Source organism: Chanos chanos, chromosome 8 (assembly GCF_902362185.1).
Source record: "Chanos chanos chromosome 8, fChaCha1.1, whole genome shotgun sequence".
Taxonomy (NCBI): domain Eukaryota; kingdom Metazoa; phylum Chordata; class Actinopteri; order Gonorynchiformes; family Chanidae; genus Chanos; species Chanos chanos.
In genome coordinates, this window is record NC_044502.1 from 12,883,666 (window position 1) to 12,905,049 (window position 21,384).

The window sequence follows — 21,384 nt, forward strand, 5'->3', positions numbered from 1 at the left end:
AGTGAGTGAGTGTGTGAGGGAGTAAGTGAGTGTAGGAGTGGGTGAGTGAGTGAGTGAGTGAGTGAGTGAGTGTGTGAGGGAGTGTATGAGTGAGTGAGTGTAGGAGTGAGTGAGTGAGTGTGTGAGGGAGTAAGTGAGTGTAGGAGTGAGTGAGTGAGTGAGTGAGGGAATGAGTAAATGAGTGTAGGAGTGAGTGAGTGAGTGAGTAAGTGAGTGTGTGAGTGAGTGAGTGAACATTTTTGGACCTGTCTGTGAGCTGTCTGTGGTTCTGAAATGTACAACGTGTTTCAGGACCATGGACATTCCAGTAGGGCTAGCCAGCAAAAAACAACATTCAGCTACAGTGAATTGAGGAACTGAGTCATACATCAAACCTGTGTGACTTGTATCACTCACACACACACACACACACACACACACACACACACGCACACACACACACACACACACACACACATACACACACACAGAGTTGTTCTCTCTCTCTCTCTCTCTCTGGGTGTGTGCAATTGCTATTTGCTTTTGTCAGAACGAAGACAATGCCAGTATCAACAATGCTGAATAAAGCCACTCTTAAGCTCAAGATTTGTTTGTAAAATACACCTTCTAAAGTTTGCATTTCTATCAAAAAGCTAAAATGAGGAAAATGCTCTAAGCATTCAAAAATCTGTATTTTGGGATCATATTAGTGGATGTGCTTACATTTCTTAATCCCCAAATTCCACGCTGACCATATGATAAATGGATTTGTCCGACTGCATTAGCAAAGAAACAGAGTCTGGATCCTTAGGCTTGGCACGTATTGAGGTTTAATTGTGTGGAATGAAATGCCCGTCGGGTAGCTTTCTCTGTAACCTCTTTTGTGCGCTTTGCTTGCTTACGACAACGTATTCCACAATATTGTGGTTATGCTGTTGTAGGATGTGTCTGGTGGTTTCAGTTACAACATCAAACAAAACAGCTCGCATCCAGAATCAATTTTCATAGCTCCAGCGGGAGATGTGATTGTTCTCTAGATGAACAAATTATTCCTTCGCCCCAAATTTAGATTTACCCAAAATGACTATATCAGCCCCTCTATTGGAAGGTCTGATGTTATTTGTGGGGGTGATAACAACTAGCTGCATGTCTCTGATTGAGTACTGTTGTTTGCACGCCTGGTTTTTCACCATCTGCTGTAGTTTTATAGAGTATATGTCTCTGTTTGTTTTATGTGTTAATCTCTGAGTTCTCCTCAGCACCCGAAGGCAGATAATGCTTTCTGGCTGTGTTTAGCCCGTGTGGACAGCATACACCAATCCTATTTGCACTTTTTAGATGCTGATGGTGTTTTCATGTGGCTTTTCCACTGTTTTTCTTAATACAAAGTGCAGAGGTGGCATTAGTGTACAATGGTTAAACCCGTGATTGCAGTGCTTAGTGAGTATTTTTCAAATAGATATGCCAATTGGCATTAGAGGATAATATCGACACATTACGAGCCTTTGTACGTCATTCAAAGCCTTTAAATGCCAGAGAGATGCAAGAGATTTCCCACAGTTTATGTATGTGCAGAAAGATTGCAATCCATGTTTGTATGCAGGAGATCAGCATGCAAAATTGGCCGACTCTTGATAGATGATGAAACTCAACCAATGTGGGAACAATGTAAACCCTGAAGCACATTCAAACACAAACATTCAACAGGTCAAAGGAGCAATGTCTTAAATAAATAAATATTGGGGAGAATGAGCAGTCTTTCAAACATTTAGAGAAAATATTTTTGTACTTTGACATTTTGGACACCCTGTATGATTTACTGAACTGTCGTGAAAATTCACATCTTAAATTTTGTTTTCAAACCTTAACAATACATCACTAATGCACTGGAAGACTATTCACATTCAACTAATGCACTGGAAGACTAAAACCTACTTTTACACCACATAAGAATGATATAATAACTTATATTTTGACCGTCAGTTTTTTTTTCCTTTACAGGAATGTGCTGCTTTTGTTTTCAATGCATACCTGCACATTACTTGTATTTAATCCTATCTGAACAGCTAAAAACAAGAAAATAAAAAAAATTAAAAATCACACATTTCAAATAAACGAATCAGTATCAGGCAATCAGGACCAAAGATAGCTGGTTTACACTACTATGTGAACATTTAAAACCCCCACACAGCAGACACTAATTGTTTATTTGAGTTTGATCTTCATTATGAATTCACCGGAGAGCTAAATATAACAAATTAAGCGTCTAACGGTTTCTGGGTTATGTAATCATCCCCCCGGAGAACCACATTCTTGCAGCATTTTACTAAGTCCTAATTTAACCTGAATGTATCATTCTGAGTCTCTTCATGATCTAGCTGAAACAGATGTGTTTGATCAGGACTTTGGGGCAAAAAATCATGCATAACTTGCAATCCTCCATGAAGATGAGAGATTAATGTTGATTTAAGTAATGTTCTGATATACGCCTCTCAGAGTAGACCGGCATTAGATGATAAAACCTCTGTGTCAGTGTTTGGGTGGCGGTCTTTGTCTTGGTGCCAGGTCTGGATGTGTGAGGCTGACCCCTGTGTAATTTAACTGCCTGCTGGAGGCTGTTACATCCATGTGGAGATCAGCTACGTTTGGCTGCAATGACTGTGCAGGCTCCCTCAGGCAAAAATTTGGAGGGTAATGTGATATCATCCTTGATGGACCATACCAACTTCAACTTTATGAATTTTCTATTCATCTTGAGTTCAACGGTACATTAAAATAATAATAGTAATAATAATAATAACACTATTTGCTTAATTCTCATCATACCAAATCTGAGCGCACATTTATTAACAACCGGATTATTTAGTCTCAAGACGTTATTTTGTATTCATTTTAGAATACTGGGTGCTTCATATAGCACAGATGCAGGGTGGAATAAGCAGATTAATATACTTTATGTGGCGTCTGACTGGAAATATTCCGTGAAAAATTACGTAATCCTACATTGACTGTGAGAACAGGAATCCCCCAATGACACGAAGTGTCGTTACAATGCATCTCACCTTTTAACCTGTGAGAGCGCACCCACTGCGTTCATCAGGGAAGAGGGGCTCTGGAGTGCACAGATCCACCACCGCTGCACATGAAATCCGCACCATCTGACGCTGGGATTTATGGGTTTAACCGCAATTGTTTTCCTTAACGTAGAGATTAAATACAATCGGACGTCTTCCACTTATGCGCGCGTGTGTGGTGTGTACGTATGTGTGAGCACGTTGATGAACCTGTATATTGGCGGTTTTGTCGTTTGGCATAATATCAGATGAGCGTAAAAAGTTTTGAGTTTTGAAAGGAAAAAAACCCCCACAGTTGAAGAGTCGGACAGTCTCCTCAAGCACCAACGGTTAACGTTGGCACCATGCACGTGGATGTGCTTTTCCTGTTTAGTGTTTGGCTCATGGTCGCATGTTGCAGGTCATCTCGACCGAGGGGACATATGCTTCAGCCCTACAGCCAAATCAGGTGAGACCGCAGGTGTCATGTCATTCTTCTCTGGCTGTGCGTTTCTGATCTCGTATGACCATGGCTAATATTCTAAACTGCTGCATGTTTAAAACACTCCATGGAAATGTTATGGTGTTCCTAATGTTAACGCATGAGCAAAAATGATCGACGCGCTCGCAGGCAATGCGCATTGCTTCAAGAAGTGGCACGTTATTTAATTAGCTGTGCAGTAACAGTGTTGTAACTTAATCCTGGCGTCTACAAGGAGGAGAGCTCAACGAATCGTTCTTCAAACATTTGCCGTGCACATTGTCACTATCGCTACATAGAGGGGTGCTACTCCTAATGATTCTGAGCAGAAGGCAATATTTTGTCCGCCAAATAAATGTGACAGAACAAAGTGGTGACAACATTTGGGTTTCATTTATGTCCGGCAGAGGCAAGGATATTGGCGGTTAAGTTTCCGATCGTCTTTACGTTCTTTCCCTGTCTAGAAGGCAGTTCAAATAGTCAACGAAATGTATGCCACCTGTAAGGAATCAACAATGCAGACTACTTTACTAATTAACTGGTGCTGTGTTCCTCCTGTTCACTGTGATGTCACCTGTTGACCATCTTCTAGCGGCAAATGCTTTATTCATCGATTATGAAGCCTGCATCAGCATGTAAGATTTCGTTTAACATTTGACACTGATATTTTAAAGTTGCTGTATACCTCTATACATCCTAGATAATTATTATATGTGAAAGGCACCAGTAGTTTTAATAACACACGTTTCTTTTCCTTTAATCGCTCCTGAACTGTTGTTTTCTCTTCCAGTTGAAAGTTTGGGAGATAAATATTTTACATCTTTATATTTTTAATACTTTATATCTTCACATCAAATAAATTACTTCTCAAAAGCACATGATTCATCGTATAATCACCAATTAAGTGGCTGTATCCTAATTCATGCCATCATTTATAAATACTATGGGTATCTGGCATATGTACTTTACATATTTAAAGCAGCCAAACAGACCAAACAGACTTCCCCAACATGATTTTATGCTTACTTTATGCTGTCTGGACCCTGCTTTGCACAAAGACTAGACCGAGTTGATTCACCGAGAACTTCTGGAGTCACACCAGCCTTTGGAATTATATCACTTTAATGCAGCAAAAAATTTTGCATCTGTGATGTAATCTTAAGGTCTCTCCCTTCAAATATTACATCACAGCTAAGACCTCAGATCATGAGTTCTCTCCCCATTAAATGTCAAAGAGAAAATAGTATGGTGAAAATCTTTAGAATTATACACTGTATAGTTGAGCTTGCTGTTTGGGCAACACAAAATAATTATGGTGCTTTAGCCAGGAAATGAAAGGGAGGGAGATATTAACTCAGGTTATGTAACTCTTAATCTAAATTTGCCTGAGATAATATGCAGTTTAACTTTAATGCTATCAGCATTGGGATGGTTGGGTGCCTGTAAAACAAAGCAATTAAATTCATGCACGTGATTGAAGGAGATTTCACAGTTCATATCTATGTAAAAAGACCACCTCATCGACTGAAAATGGCAAGCTCTTTTTCTGGCTCCTGAAATATAACCTAACATGAATAAAACTGACATTTGTTTAAAACATGGAAGGCTATTCTGAGGCAGATTAGTACTCCTCTAAACACTGGAACAGTTGAGACTTCCTAGGGGAAAAAAGCGTATATAATTGACATAATCTTAGTAGACTTCTATATCAAAGTATCCAACTTCAACAAAGTGTCGCTCGCTCTATGGTTTATAGTGCTGTTTCTGTTTGCTCAGTGACAGGTTTAAGACACTTTGACTTGACTTTGTGACATCTGGGTTTCCCGAGACTGCTAAGACGTTGCATTAAAGGATCATTTTGTTTTCTTCAACACAACTTTGTGTTTTCTTTTAGAGCAGATGAAGTCATCAACTCAGATGGGATTATCGCAAGGAATAATTTCACAGACGGTTTTTATGACCCTCTGACCTTACGGTGCTCTAACAACATTTGAGGATTAGCCAGGATCAAAAGGCTAAGGGCTGTATTAAAAAGTGTTGATACTCCTGCGGAGTGCAACGCTTCTTGGGTCAAATCAAGTTTCTTTCAAGTCGCCCTCTGTAGCTTACATCTTCTGGATCTCTTTATTTTACTGTGAATTTCGCGGTGCTTAGACCATGTCTCCTTGCATGTTACCTTTAGACTGTTTTAACTTGAGAAAAATGGAGAACTTGATGATGATAATGCCAGTGTTGATTATACATTCACATTTGTACTCTCAAACAGAGCATTATTAAAAAACCAAAAAAAAACCAAAACAGTTTTATTTAATGGCTACGTGGCACTGTTTAACTGATAAAGCAGGTTGATTTCTTTGTGATATTTGTGAATCCACTCAAATGGATTACACAAAAATTGCAATCTATACTGTTTGACAGTTCTTAAAAACAATGGTGTGTGCTGAAAGAAGACTCTTATAGACTCAGGTGAGAGATAGAGATAAACCCCTTCTCAGGAAAATCTGATGACAGATTACAGTAGCTGACAATGGCTTCAACCCTTATAGCCATCAGTACGGTGACTTCCCCTGCTTTTGTCACAAAGAGTTACATCTCACTTTTCCTCCAGACCTAAATGCTTGCAGCTTTGAAAAAAAGAGAAGAAGAAGAAAAAAAAAGAAGCACTTGTACAATTTTCAGCTGTCAAAATCATTTATTGTTGCAGCGTTTGTAACTGGAGAGAACAAGCTTACTGTACTGAAGTTTTAGAACTGAGATTGTATTGTTGAAGAAGTAATCTTCGACGGCACTGAGTGAAGCTGAGTCATTTATAATAAAACCCCGAGGGAAAGAGTCCACTGAAATCACACGTTGCTTCATTTCTTTTCTCTCGTTTTTTGAAAAGTCTGACTCAAGTCTGAGTCACTTTCATGATCAAAACCAAAAGGATGGACTTTTGTTCGTATCAAAAACGATGAAAAGGTTATGTTTACATTTAGAGCTGAGTGCAAAGTTCAACGGATTCCTTAGTTTGACATTCTCTACAGCCAAACATATTACAGAATAATTTGCATCAGTAATTATAATGTTATAATACCCTTGTTCTGTGCTTTAAGATACTGTTGGTTACAGTTAGTCCTGGCATTTGAATTTGTCTGTGTGTTCAGCAGAAATTCTCAAACCATTGGCTGAGCACTGTAAAGGCCCAGGGTGTAATAACTTATTACATTAGGGATGGGTTATTACATTTTGTGCTTGGTGTAGTCCTTGAATCAGATTATTTGTATAGATCTCTTAGTATGCAATAGTCTGATGTGCTGAATATTAGGCACCCAACATATGCAAAGATATGGGTAGCTCGCAAGGAAACTTCAACAATAGGACTGCATTGAAATTTCTGTCTACATCTCCATGATAAAAGCAAACAGAGAAATTCAAATGACTTTAGAAACTCAAGTGAAATTAAAGTAACATTAGATTTCTCAAGTTAAATAGCCTTTTGGGGCATGGTGTAAAATAATTTTCAGCCAGTGATATTCTTTCTTCGTCAGCATTTGACCTGTTTTGCCTAGATGTTATTAGGCAATGGATTTGTCTTATTGCATTGTTCATTAGTAACTGGCTACCAAGCCAATGATGTAATAACCTGCAAATAATGTAATAAGTTATTACTTTATTGGCCAAAATGTTACTTCGACATTGATCCATGATTTTATTACATTATTCACCAGTTGTTACACTACTCACTTTATTTCATTATGTTTTATTACATTATTAGCAGTTATCACTCTATTGGTTGTTATTATATTTTTGGTCTCTACACCAAGCCTAAAATGTAATAACTTGCCCAAAATGTGACACGTTATGATTGTTAGGCCACTTATAAGGCTACATGTTTATTCCGTTGTAAGTTATGGTTATCATTACATTTCGTGCCTTTCCAAGCACACACTAGTCAAACCCCCTTTTTCATTCTGCTTCAGAATATTGTTATGATTCATTCTCTGGGCATTTTTTCCCTGCGTTTATTTTTCTGAATCAAGTTGCAAATTACTCAGTCAGAAGTCAAAAGCAAAGGTCATAGCATTGGAGGATATTAAAATCAAGTTGCCAGTTTTGTCATGTAGTTCCGTGTTTCTAAGTCACTGGTTGCACATGCTTTTTTAAAAAAAAATTTATGTGGTGTTAGCCGTGGAATGCGTGGGCAGGATCATTCTCAGGAATGTGATCTGAGGACACAGCCTGACAGAACCCTGAATTCGTTTAAAAAAAAAAAACTGTCACATTAGTCGTTCACTAGAATACTCCAGAGGTGATGTGTTTCCATACAACAGATTGACTTTCTCTGGCCAGCAGGGAGCAAAATATCCATAGCTGACCTGTTATAATCTACCTGATCAAATACTGTTGCTCTATAATATTCTGTTGCATAATATGATGACATCAGTGGTTAATTTAGATTAGGTTGTTCCTTGAAGCTTATTTGAAAAATCCACCAGAGGTACATCCACCACAATCGACGTGGATTTGAATAATTTATGGACCTCAGTTGCCATTGCTTACCAGCTCACATTCTATCATTTAATCTTCTATGACCTTCAAAAGAGTGTATATAATTCCAGCGATGGAAGTGAAGTAATATGGTTTTACTGTTGGTGTGAGTTTTCAAGATCAGTGTTAACTGCAAGCTCTTTTAAGAAATGTCATGAACGTCTTTAAGAAATGTAGTGTGTGTGCACTGCACTACTCTCCTGAAACACAAGGTATGAGAAGTTGTTGTAAAACGCGATGGTGAAAAACTGTCAGACGGTTGTTTTGACTGAGGTGTAGATGCATTTCCATAAACGGTCTGAAACAGCAGAGAAAAAAATTCCAACTAATGTTTTGTTTTGTTTTTTTTTTTTGAAAAATGAAAAGAGGATAAAAATACATTTGTGCAGTTTCACTTTTCTGTATGGAGAATCATATCATAACTCCAGATTAAAGTATATTTATAGGAAAAGGGGATTAATGTTTTTAAAAAAAAAAAAAAAAAGTAAAAATGGCAAAATGCCATGTGAGTGTGACGCTTGCGCTAAATAAGTCATGATCCATTCTGAACGGACACCTGTCGTCTCACTGATGGCTCTGAACATGACAGACTGACAGGTCCCGTTTTACAAGCGGATGTTGTGTGATGTCGGCTGTACGCGGATGCAAATAAACCGCTAAGAAAAAAACCCACTGAGGTTATGAAATAAACTTTGGGTAGAATAAATATTCAGCTGTTGAAAAATATAACGTTCCACGTATATTGCATGTACGAGCTTACGTCTGGCAAAACTGAATTAAAAGATGGAGTAAGACACAAACGATATGATCATTTTTTTTTAACTTTAAAAACATATGAACCTTTTATTTTTCAGGTCAAAAAGAGAAACCACCAAAACCGAAGGTGGAGGAGGTCGTAAATCTGGAAGGTAAAGCACTGGTACACCACCAGATATCTTGACTATATAACTACAGTCATATAACTATATCAGTGAACTTAGGTTACAGTGTGGTTACTATAGTCAAGGAGAAACTGTATTCTGTGAGATAAATTCTACGTGTCTGGATGGTTTGACAATGGAATGATTTTTTTGTGTGTTTGTGTTTGTGTGTGTGTGTGTGTGTGTGTGTGTGTGTGTGTGTGTGTGGTTGAAAACGATAAGCTTTAAAAACTGAACAGACCTCCGAAATATGAGCAGTGCTCTGTAAATAAATAGCCGCTAAACATCCTATTCATGCTGTCAACTATTTTGTATATCTTATGTATTTGAAATAATTCAATGGAATTATGCTATGGATACAGATGTACCTTAGCTCATGAATATTTCATATATCTCGACCATACAGTCCCATTTTGAAAAGAAGTCCTGACATTACAAAGTCCACCGTCACAAAATCAGAGCAGCTTCTACGGATAGATGACCATGACTTTACAATGAGACCTGGTTTTGGAGGTGAGTGATCTTCTCTGTCGTCGTCCTAACATACCACTTACCGAACACTGTCATTTTTTTCGGCCTTAAAAACTCATGGATTTATGACAGTGTTGTAAAGGCTGTAGGCAGAATGAATATTTTGTTGTCCAACAACATTAGCATTGGCTTAGTAGGATCTCCGAAGTTCATGTCCGACTCTTAGAAAACGAGACTTATCTTGCGCGCAGCTTTTGATGACATAACAGAGCAGGGCCAGACCTGTTGGGTGGGGGGGGGGGGGGGGGGGGGGGTTAGGGAAGGAGAGACTAGCGTTTAATTACAAACCAGTGGCAGACGGTAGTTCCGATTTCCCTAATCTCCCGCATTCTTATAGCCAAAAAGCTGCTTGATGTAAAAAACTGACTTTTCCAATTTTAAATACAGTTGAGTCTTACTTCAATGACATAAATAAAAAAGCGTTTCCCGTTTTCAGTTTTTCTCCATCTCAGGTTATTTGTACTGTTGCCAGAGGGTTGTCATTAGATTAGATATGTGTTACTTGCTCATCCTAGAAAGCAATAATAGTGCCAGTCTTTTTTATATCTGGTTGGTCTAATACAATGACTCAAAGTTAAAGTAATGCTGACTAATTTCAGGTCCAGCCATACCAGTTGGAGTAGACGTCCAAGTGGAAAGTCTGGACGCAATCTCAGAGGTTGACATGGTAAGACAAATGTAATGTGATGCCTCCATTAATATTCAAAGAAATACTTGTTTGCACATTTAATCTCTATATAATTTATCTTACAAAATAAATATATGCAAAATAGCAAAACAACACATTTGTATTCTATCCAAGCTCTTATAAATTGATTCAACTTGTGACTCAGTGGTCTGCTCTTTGGATGCTGATGTGCTAGGGCAGGGCTACAATAAAAACATACAATCTAATCGTTCCCTGCGATTTGATTTGGAAGATGCTGATTATGTAGGATATTAAACAGCTGTTGTGTACTGCCCTTTCCAGCTGAATTGAGGTCATCTAGCATGGGTGAAACAGGGACATTGAGTGTTTGTGTATATGTTTATTCTATAGGACTTCACCATGACTCTGTATCTGAGACACTACTGGAAAGATGAGCGTTTGTCCTTCCCAAGTAACACTAACCAGAGCATGACCTTCGACGGACGACTGGTGAAAAAGATCTGGGTTCCTGACATGTTCTTTGTCCATTCCAAGAGGTCTTTCATCCACGACACTACCACGGATAACGTCATGTTACGAGTTTACCCTGATGGCAAAGTTCTCTACAGCCTGAGGTAGATCTCAATGCTGGTTCGAGGAATATAGAGATTTTTGTTCTCCTTAGCAATATAATCCCTTTGAAAAATGAACCTTCAACCTGGTTATGGTCCAGCAGTGGAGCACAGTGTGCCAGTGTGCTATTCCATCACCAAGTATTAGAAAACTTGCCATGTAAAATAACATAGCCAACAACTGATGTTTGTGAGGAAACTGATAATGTAGTATGAGTAATGGAGTGGGCAGCCAGACAAGAGGAGAACTGCTGTAAACAAGAAGGGTTGCCAGCTGACAGCTTTCCCAAAACAACCCCCCCCCCCCTCCAAAAAAGCTTTCATTAAATGAATTTAAAGGTCGCCCGTCAGAATGGAAGGGAGCTCAGTCCTACCCTGTGCCGAGGGCAGATAGACGACTCATGGATAATTTAAAGATGAATGACTGCCAAGCAGTTCTAGAGGCAAGACACCAAAAATATGTCTCATTAAATACAGAAAAAATTGGAATGAAATGAATAATTCTGTGAGTTTTTGGAGGAGGTGAGGCACATGGTGGATTTTGACAATTATCTGGAGGCATAACCCCAAATCCTTTGAAAGCATGTGAGTAATTATCTTAGAGGTGAGACTAGGAGACCAGAGACAGTAATCCACACTCTTCAGTTTTCTCACGGACAGAATATTTAAAGCTCATAAATTACTATGACAGGCAGCAGTTGTTTCACTGTTTAATTTAGAGGTTAGCAGCTATTTCACTGCTTCCTTTACAAGTTTTGGTTGTGTTCTAGACTCATTCAGGAACCCTAGTAGGGGTTCTCTTTCTGCCAGTCTCCAAAATCATTCCCCCATTCTCCAAAATCTGTGCAGTGTCTTTTGGCCGCTGTCAGTCAATAGTCAGAGACTGAGGACACAGGAATTAAAATGAGACAGAGAGTGTGATGCCCCTTAAAGCTTCACAAACACAGTTAATCCGGGTCTTGGTGTGGATTATGGGGAGTTTTTAACCCCCACTGATGGCCTGAGAGGCTGTCATGTGGAGTGTTTTTTTTTTTCTATTTTTGACGGATGCTGAACAGGTTCACGGGCGAGGGTCGGACTCTGGATTTGGAGTCACGGCTGGGAGCGTTGACATGGTGATGCCAGACTGTGGGGGAGCTTTTTTATTTTATCCAGCATATGCGCTCTGTGTGCCCTCAGAAACTCCCACATAATCTATTCTATATTCAGATGGATTATCTACACAAGTTGTTTTTCATCCAGCATTGCATTCCACATTCAGATATACTACACAAATCTAAAAATAATTCTCTCTGTCTTTTAATAAATTATTCACTCTATTTTTATTTTTTATTCTATTATTTACTTTACTTTTTTTTTTTATTTTTGCGCCTTAAAGGAAGTTCAGACTTGTTGATATACAGTCTCATTATAATCGGGATCTCAGTTTTTTTTTTCTCCACTTGCGATGTTTTTTGATCATACAGCTCAATTTAGAGTTTTGTATTTTTCACCTTGAACATTTGCTCTCCTCACAAACCTAAATTTTGCTGTAATTTTGCTGATCCTATTCTCAAAGGAGGTAGAATGAAACAGCATATTTTACCTTCGGTCTTTCAGCAGTTTTGCTATATCGGCTCGGAAAAGTTGCACATTGATGTATTATCTGGATTTTGAAAAGTGAAAAATGAAATGTGCTGATAATTCTTGTCCTGCTGAAATAACCTCTCTTAAAGTTACAAGGAGGCAATTTTCACAGTGAGCTCATATGTCAGCAGGGGGGAACCATTAACTGTAGTGTGTCATTTACAGTCGGTCACCCAGTGGTGTTTGGTGACATTGCATAACATGAGTTTACAGATAAGACTATAAACGTAGATGATTATAAGGTTGTATCTTATCACCATATTCACCTTGCATATGTCAGTTAACAGTCAATTGATGTGCTTGTTTCTGAATCGTGTTTAACCGAGTTGTAGATTAAGTAACCTCTTGTTCTTTCAGGGTCACTGTTACAGCCATGTGTAGTATGGATCTGAGCCGCTTCCCACTGGACACACAGACATGCTCGCTGGAAATTGAGAGCTGTGAGTAGAATCAGTCAATCAATCTATCTATCTGTCTGTCTGTCTGTCTGTCTATCTATCTATCTATCTATCTATCTATCTATCTATCTATCTATCTATCTATCTATCTATCTATCTATCTATCAGTCAGTCAGTCAGTCAGTCATCCATCTATCCATCCATCCATCCAACCAACCATTCATCCATCTATCAAACGATCCAGTGTCCTACAGTAGGGATGTGTTTCCGCAGCTTAGCTTTTAACATGACAGCTTAGTATGTTAACCACACAAACATGCTTGTTTAACACAGAACACTAAGCCAGTTCAGGAACTGTTGTTAAAAACGACAATCCAATCGTGTATGTTTATTCAGTATTTCTACATCCACAGTTGCTTATCCCTCTTGATTCGTTTTGCAGATGCTTATACCGACGATGACCTGATGCTGTACTGGAAGAAAGGGAATGATTCTTTGAAGACGGACGAGAGGATCTCTCTGTCTCAGTTCCTCATCCAGAAGTTTCACACCACCACAAAGCTGGCCTTTTACAGCAGCACAGGTACAGGAAGAGGTTTTACTTACCCTTCACACGGTCTACCCGTGCACACAGGCTTTACATTTATGTTAGACTGAACGTATAAAACAGTTCTGCACAAAGCTGGAGCGATAACTGGACAGATTACTGAAAAGGAACTCACATTTAAAAAAAGAGAAAAACACACACCATAAAACACTCAGGCAATGACAGAATTAGAGTTTCTGAAAATTCTAATCTGAGTTAGTGTATGCTGAGCCATACAATCCTTTAGTTAAGCTGGGGTCAGTCTGTCGTATTTCACCATCGCTGCCAGTGACATGAGTATTGTGGCCCATTCCTTTTTGTTTCCGTCTAGGTTGGTACAATCGTTTGTACATCAACTTCACACTGCGGCGTCACATCTTCTTCTTCCTGCTGCAGACCTACTTTCCCGCCACCCTAATGGTCATGCTGTCCTGGGTGTCTTTTTGGATCGACCGCAGAGCCGTACCCGCCAGAGTTCCTCTGGGTGAGATATTTTTTTTTAACAAGCACCTGTCGTAGAACTGCTAACAAAAATGTGCTTCAAACACACATCAGTCTATTTTCCCTAACGGAGGAACAAGTTGTGATATAGTGCAGACAGTACTGTGTGGTGCAACAGATGCAACAAATATTCCTAGCCCATGAAACTCTCCTATAGACAAACCCAAGACCTGAAGATTCACAGCGCTGATTCATAAATAACAAATGTAATTTGCCAAGTGAAATGATGGGTTTGAGGATTGTAATAATGATGCAGTCTGTATTTCATTTTGTGCCATTGTCCATATCTGAAATCATATCATGACTGACATACTATTACCTACTGAATTATTCTGCTCACGGTATTAATGAACCCGGTGCAAAACTGTTCAGTACGATTACGTGTGTGGTGGCCTGTCTTTACAAGATAATGAGCCAATATTCTGTGTGCGAATGTCTTTGCAGGTATTACCACGGTGCTGACCATGTCCACTATTATCACTGGGGTGAATGCTTCCATGCCCAGGGTCTCCTACATTAAAGCCGTGGACATTTATCTGTGGGTCAGCTTTGTGTTTGTCTTCTTGTCTGTGATTGAGTACGCTGCCGTTAATTACCTGTCCACGCTGCAGGAACGGAAAGAGAGACAACTTAGAGAAAGGGTAAGACGGTTCACCAATAAAACGTTGGGTTTCTCTCTCAGGGTTTAGCTCGATATAAAGAGATTTCAACATGTTTTTCAGCATCTGACTGTGTGGTTATGTAAAAGAAAAAAAATTTTTGAAGATAAATATACATTTGTATGTGATACACGTAGAGTTGTGTTGGTTTATCGGAAGAATGAAAGACTGAGTGCACTTAAAAGGCTGAATCTACCATTCATTTAATTAAAAAAAATTAGTTGCATATTCAAAAAAACTTTGGCTACATCACTCAACACTCAGCCAGTGTGTGTGTTTTGTATATTTAATCAGACTTATTAGCGCTTTTTGACATGGTAACTTTTCAAAAACACTTAGGAAAGTTTAAATGAAAAAGTTTAAATGAACCAACTGCTGCGTTTATCAAGTCACACAAGTTTTTTTTGTTTTGTTTAACACTGGCAGTTTCACAGTTTCATACATAACATGCCTCTGCACATACATATTTGACCAATGGATATTTTTTTATCCTGTTGATAGATGCCATGTACCTGTGGCATGTCCCATCCAAGCCAGATGATGATGAGCAGTAGCTACAGTGATATGGATGTCAACACCACGGGAAACTATGGCATGCCTGAGGTGAATGGAGACAAAAGCGAGAGGATTCTAGTTCAGATGGCAATGGGATCTCACCAGGCCACAGGCCAGAGGGGTAACAACCGACCCTACAGCAGGATCGACACCCACGCCATAGACAAGTACTCCCGAGTTATCTTCCCTGGAGCCTACACACTGTTCAACATCATCTACTGGTCTATTTACTCCTAACAGCGATCACTCTATGTCGAAGGTTCTAGAAACGGAATTGATGGGAACTCTAAACCATGTTCTATGGTTCCATGAGAATTTGCCTCGCCTGCCAATCATGGGGAAAGTAGCTGGAATACTTCACAGTCTTAAACAGTTGTAACTTTATCGCCGGAATCCAGAGAGGGAAAAATGTCTGCGTGTGCTTTCAAAATGTTTTTCTCATGCCTTTAGACATGAAATGCCATTGGATATCGGAGTACCTTGATTCCTTTTGTTAACACAACTTCATGATTGCAAACAGTACTTGGTTACAAATTGGTGTGATTGCATTGTATAGTTGCTTGACACATCTTTATTCTGCATGTAATACTGAAGAATTTTAACAAGCAATTCAAATGCTTTATGAAATAACTGACGATATGTATGGTAATGATAAAAACTAAGCTACATCCAATATGAGATACTCTAATTTACATGAGATAATGAAATAGGTGTTCGGTTATATTGAATAAATGATTCAGTTTCGCTGGATAAAATTAGAGTATGTTATTAATTCATGTGCAGCTCCCTTGAGCTCATCTCATTAAATGCAATGTTTCAGATTGTTAGCAGTTTGATAGATTACTTTTTGTATTATTTTATATGTATAGAAGTGTGAAAGGTAATGAAATGTAAAGCATGATTGTAGTTTTTCAAATGTGCTGGGTAGTACAGCTTTAGAATTTATGATATGCAAGCAAAGATATTTAAAATGTTAAAACAGGGATAGTGCATGTCATCTTCAAACCAATTTTCACTGTAATGTTATGTGTTATGTCATTTCTCTAATTGTTTCTTAATTCTTAGTATGACGTCGTTCATAGTTCATCAACAATAAAAAGGAATATTGATGAAAAAATACATATTAAAACACATTTCATTTCAAAGTATGTGGGCCACTTGCAGTGGTTCATATTGCTAATCTATGATGAAAGTAAAATATGTTACATGATAAATATTGTATATCCTAGTTTTGTGTGTGTGTGTGTGTGTGTGTGTGTGCGCGCGCGCGTGTGTCTGCTCTACCTATGTCTGTTATGCCTAAAAAATTTTCACTCTTTTCCTCCAAAGTACCAGTTAGCCATACAATTAAATCAATGCTTTAAATCATGGAGAACAGCACCCTCAAATGGAGAATGTCTTAAACACACATTTGTGTAGGTCGAGTTTCACAATAATTTAATCAAAAAGGCGTATTTCTCAGAGAGCTCATTTAAAGACCTTAAAACGATTTTGTAGGCGAGTATGAGACGATTGGTAGACAGATGCTGTCAGGAATTCATAAGCAGAAATTTCAATTGCAAACCATAATCACTTTTGGCTACTCATGATGTAAAATGCCAAGCTGCCAGATGTTCATATGTATTTTATACAGTTTCTGAGTAAGAGAGTGAGAGTAGTTCTGCCTGAACAGTCTAAATTAAAGACCTTGTCTAAAGTATGTGCTTAGGTTTGTACAGTAAACCTACTTGGGTTTCTAAGCAAGTTTTATCTTACTAATGTAACAAAACATTCCATCTACCGATACAATTTTGCATTTATAATTTCATAATCTTTAAAAATGTAAAAAAACCCAAAAAACATTTCATTAAAATAATCATCATAGAAACACATGCACATCATCAGCCCAACTAACATCAGTTATGCATTCACGTAATCACGCATTCATGTAATCACATATATAATGTGGACCTTCAATGTGCATTCTACATGCAACACAGACATACGGACTCACATTTACATGTTTCATGGCCTTGTCTACAGCCTCTTGTATGACACATTATTAGTTTTATATGGATATAATTTTGTCAGGGTCAGTTCAATCAGTCAACATTACCCTTTTCAAGGTAAATAGATCATCCATGGCATACACTAAAAGGACAAAGATTATGAGTTGGGACTAATTAATTCACAGTGATTACTGTTAATCCCATTATGTGAGTACGCAATCCTCAGGAACATACTCAAATACCAGTACTGGTGCATAACAAAACTGACACAGAACAATATATGCATTTGATGATATCATCTGACTAACCTCTATTATCTCTAAAGTAAGGTTCAGTACACTACTGTTTGAGGGTACCTGGAGATTCTTTGTCTCCTAAGGTGTCATTCACACTCTGCTTTGGTTTCGAGAGCTTCTCTTCCAGTTCTCTTTCTTTAAACTCGTTCTTCACGCGCTGTAGCAAGGTAGGGCAGAACAACACGTCCAGGGCTGTCATAGCCAAAGCTTTGGCTGCACGCAGCGTGTAGAACTGAGCTTTCTCTGCACCTGCAAACACACACAGGATGCTTAAACACAGTAGAGGAGAAAACCGATAGAAATGTAGAGGCGCTTTTTGATGAGCGAAGTAAGTGACGATGAAAAAGACACAGTATGGATGAACAGGTTATCTGCAATATTTCTCAACAGCTTAGGACACTTATACAAATAGTATATTAATTTAGTGTACATTAGATATACACTAAATTAACATGCTTACGGATGTCACGTAAAATTCCACCACTTCAATCCATTTTGTTTTCAGGGAGTTTCAGTTCTAATGACTGGAAGAGATATTCACCCAAACTTCAAGGTAAAATTGCCACCAATAGCTCAAAACTCCAGTAACTGCTGTCTGTTTTTGTAATTACTCCATATAAAAGGCAGGGGGAGCCATTGTTCTTGATTTGAGACTTACCAGCAGCTGTGTTGTATTCTTCTGTGTGGTTTAGTGCATCAGAGCCAATGTAGAAGTAAGGGTGGATCCCTGGTACAGCGAAAGTGACATTACCAAAGTCTGTGGAACCTGGTGAAATTGAAGAAAAACATAAGGTTTTTTTAAGTGAGAAAAAGCTTTCAGCTGTTCTGAATCAAGGGCACAGGTTACCACCTTACAAAGGGCCTCTTACTAGGAGTTTACTGTGATCCCCATGACATGTAAGAGGGCTTAACCTTAATCAATGAAATGAATGGCATAGAACTGTTCCATGCCCTTAATTGGTCATTGGATGTGACTCAAAAACAAAAACTCAGTACACACATACACTCTTGAGTTTGCAGATTCTGTGAGAAGAGATTCTTACCTGAGGAGTTGGAAAGAACCTCCTCGTCTGTCGTAAACTCCATTCCTAAAGCCTTTCCGTTCACCTCATAGAGATCCTGCAAGGTAGTGTTTCTCAGGATGTTGTGGAATTCGTTCTTTGCGAACAGTACGTCGACCTTTCAAAAGCATTTTAATTTTTTTCTGTGTCAAAATATTCACATCGCCAGTTATTATCTAAGAAACACCATTACTAAATCTCTGTTATTTTCTGTGACCTAAATTACATGTTTGCAACACTAAGTAGGATTAAAACAAACAAACACCCAGTTGGGAATGAGGAGCAAACATTTAGCTTTTTCAAAACAAATACATGTGACATTTGCTTGAATTCTAAATTGGAATACTCAGCGTATCCTCACACTTACTTGACAACCAGTTGCCATGGCAGCAGACCTGAAACACATCTCAGCTTTAGCTCTGATTGTTGGCAGGTCCTTGCGTGAGGGGGTGCGTAAGTAGTACTCTAGCTCAGTGTAGTCAGGGATGATGTTTGGCTTCACGCCTCCATGTTTTATAATGCCTTTACAAAACCCACACACAAATACAACATTAACATTAACATCAACATGTGTATGAACCACAGAGCAACAGGGTGTGTCTTCTACATAAAGGCATGAGTTTTCATGATTGCAACAAAATAAAAAAAATAAAATAAAAAAACAGGTCAGTTTTAGCATAAAGTGTAATACTTGCATTTATTGTATTAAAAAAATTGCATTTGAGTGTGATACTGTACAAGCATCAAGTCAAATGTAACATACTTTTGCACATGAATGTTCCTACCATACTCTAAAAAAATCTGCCTTTTCATCCATACACAAGCTGAGTAAAGAGTTCAGGACGAAATGTATTGGACTAAATGTCTAATGTCTAGTGTATTTACAACCTTGCACAATACATTCAGTGTGTATACCCCCTGAGTATGTTTCTCACCGTGGATCCTCCAATCAGGTTTGAGCTGCTGCCGCAGCACGGAGAGGCTATTGTAGGCCAACACTGCTGCATCCAGCGCGTTGACCCCTTCCCAGGGGTAAGCGGCTGCGTGCGACGCTCTACCACGGTACTTCACGATCACACTGCAGGCGAAACGAGAGACTAGAGCCCAAGTTCAGAATGTGCTCTGCCAAATATCTATTTTGAGACTAGGTCATGGCACTACAGAGCTGCTTTAAACATCTCTGGCATGCAGAGAGAGAAGGCACCTAGCAGCACAACGTTGAGCCGCGGATTAGCCCAGCCAGAGACACTAGTGCAGAATGTTTGCTTAGGCTGTAGGAATCATAAATCATCAACACTGCTAACTGTATTAGAAAAGCTAATATTGATAGAGATTTGAAGTGATTTTACTGCTGTGAGGAATCATTTTGAAGAGCACTCAGGTCCAACTCGTCCAACACATATATATTGACTGGTAAAACTTAACTGTTTTGGCTATACTCATATAAAATTTATTATATATCAGTTTCTGAACTTTAAAACTGTTGCCATCTTTTAGTAGTCACAATGACACGTAGCAATGTTATCCACAGTTTTACACCCAATAATGTACACTATGGTTGCACTACCAGTTCTCTTACTCATGTTCTGCCACGTCTGGCAGATAGGTGGCGTCTTCCTGTGATGGATGGGCCATAAACACAACGTCCAGATCCTCAAAGGCTCCCTCCCGCAACATGTCAACCTTTCCTCCCCCCGCTTCCTCCGCTGGAGTGCCCAAGACAGTCACCTGACATGAGAGACCTGACGTTAACTTAAAAGTAGGTCATTCTTCGGCTGTAGGTGCTCTTTTGCAAGCGGTTGTGAAATCACTAGAGGAAGATACCCGTGCAACTTAGAACTTGCTATACATGTGTTTTTTTTCTTTTCTTTCTTTTTTTTTTTTTTAAATATCCTCCAATCATACAACTAGTTCTATAGTCATTGTAAAACAAAATTTAGCCTATGCCCTTAAATCTCAGAATTAGAATTACAAGAAACCTCAGAAGGAGATTTGCACATAAGTGCAAATGTTTGTGCAGTTGCTTCTGTTATTTTCATCAGATATGTTCTTCTCCAGGGTATTGGCACATAATAATTCTAATTTAAGATTTATTTCTGATTTATTTATGGGTGCCTATTTAAGGTTAAAAAAAAAAAAAAAACTGAACTGATAGTGTCGGATAGTACCTTGGTGCGTACAGGGCAATCAGACATGCTCTCCAGCAATGTCTTTAACCCGACTGCTGCTGCTGCTCCCACCTCTGCGATCAAGTTATGGCCACATGCGTGTCCAATGCCGGGCAATGCGTCGTATTCACACAAGAAGCCTATGTTTACAACGGGGTCACCATCCTTGCCACCAGTGGGTCCCCATGTCGCACGAAACGCAGTCTCTAGTGTAAAATGTGATTCAACGTTCCATCCTTTCTCCTCATTAAAAAACTTAACCAGCATGTCGTGTGATTGTTTTTCTTCATATGCCAACTCCGGACAACTCCATATATCCTTGCTCAGGCGATAGAAGTGGCTCTTGGCTTGGTCAATGTTGCTGCACACTTGTTGTTTCAGCTGCTGTAGTTTTTCAGACATAATGTAAACGTATATGGCTGTGTGGTGTTAATTCTTTCACCTTTCTACACATACATACGCTAACGTGATTTCAAATCCGTGGGCGAAATTATGAGTCGGTGCAGCTCAGAGGTTAAACAACAGTAAAATAAGTCCCTGCTGTGAACGTTTGGTTATTTCTATTAATTTAGAATGAATATAATACCTTTTTTCTACATTCCAGTGACCGCGGGCAGTACCGAATGACTTCGTACTTAGCCGTGCTGTAATACGAGCCGTCGTGGTGCGCTGTGGTAACTGAAGTTAAAGAGAAGCACTGAACTTTCATGTAACAAGTTCCCCTCGATTTAAAATACCGTTATGAATGACAGTCAGCATATTTCGGAGTAATAACTCCCTGCCAATTTCCAA

At 38.9% G+C, this 21,384-nt stretch overlaps 2 protein-coding genes across 2 annotated transcripts; one reads left to right on the forward strand and one right to left on the reverse strand.

Annotated features, from left to right (window-relative positions):
- Positions 1 to 3,388: 3,388 nt before the first annotated feature.
- gabrr1 (gamma-aminobutyric acid type A receptor subunit rho1) lies at positions 3,389 to 15,316 on the forward strand. The gene is made up of 10 exons (XM_030781430.1): positions 3,389 to 3,501; positions 8,898 to 8,951; positions 9,370 to 9,476; positions 10,094 to 10,161; positions 10,534 to 10,757; positions 12,738 to 12,820; positions 13,221 to 13,361; positions 13,696 to 13,848; positions 14,310 to 14,506; positions 15,026 to 15,316. Exons 1-10 carry the CDS (start codon positions 3,398 to 3,400, stop codon positions 15,314 to 15,316), a joined length of 1,422 nt encoding a protein of 473 aa, XP_030637290.1. The 5' UTR covers positions 3,389 to 3,397.
- A 2,090-nt stretch (positions 15,317 to 17,406) lies between these two features.
- LOC115819303 (peptidase M20 domain-containing protein 2-like) lies at positions 17,407 to 20,994 on the reverse strand. Its single transcript, XM_030782865.1, has 7 exons — positions 20,593 to 20,994; positions 20,004 to 20,152; positions 19,360 to 19,502; positions 18,792 to 18,946; positions 18,407 to 18,542; positions 18,022 to 18,129; positions 17,407 to 17,612 (listed from the first exon to the last, which is right to left on the reverse strand). The coding sequence occupies exons 1-7, from the start codon at positions 20,992 to 20,994 to the stop codon at positions 17,407 to 17,409; spliced, it is 1,299 nt and encodes a 432-aa protein (XP_030638725.1).
- Between the last annotated feature and the right edge of the window lie 390 nt (positions 20,995 to 21,384).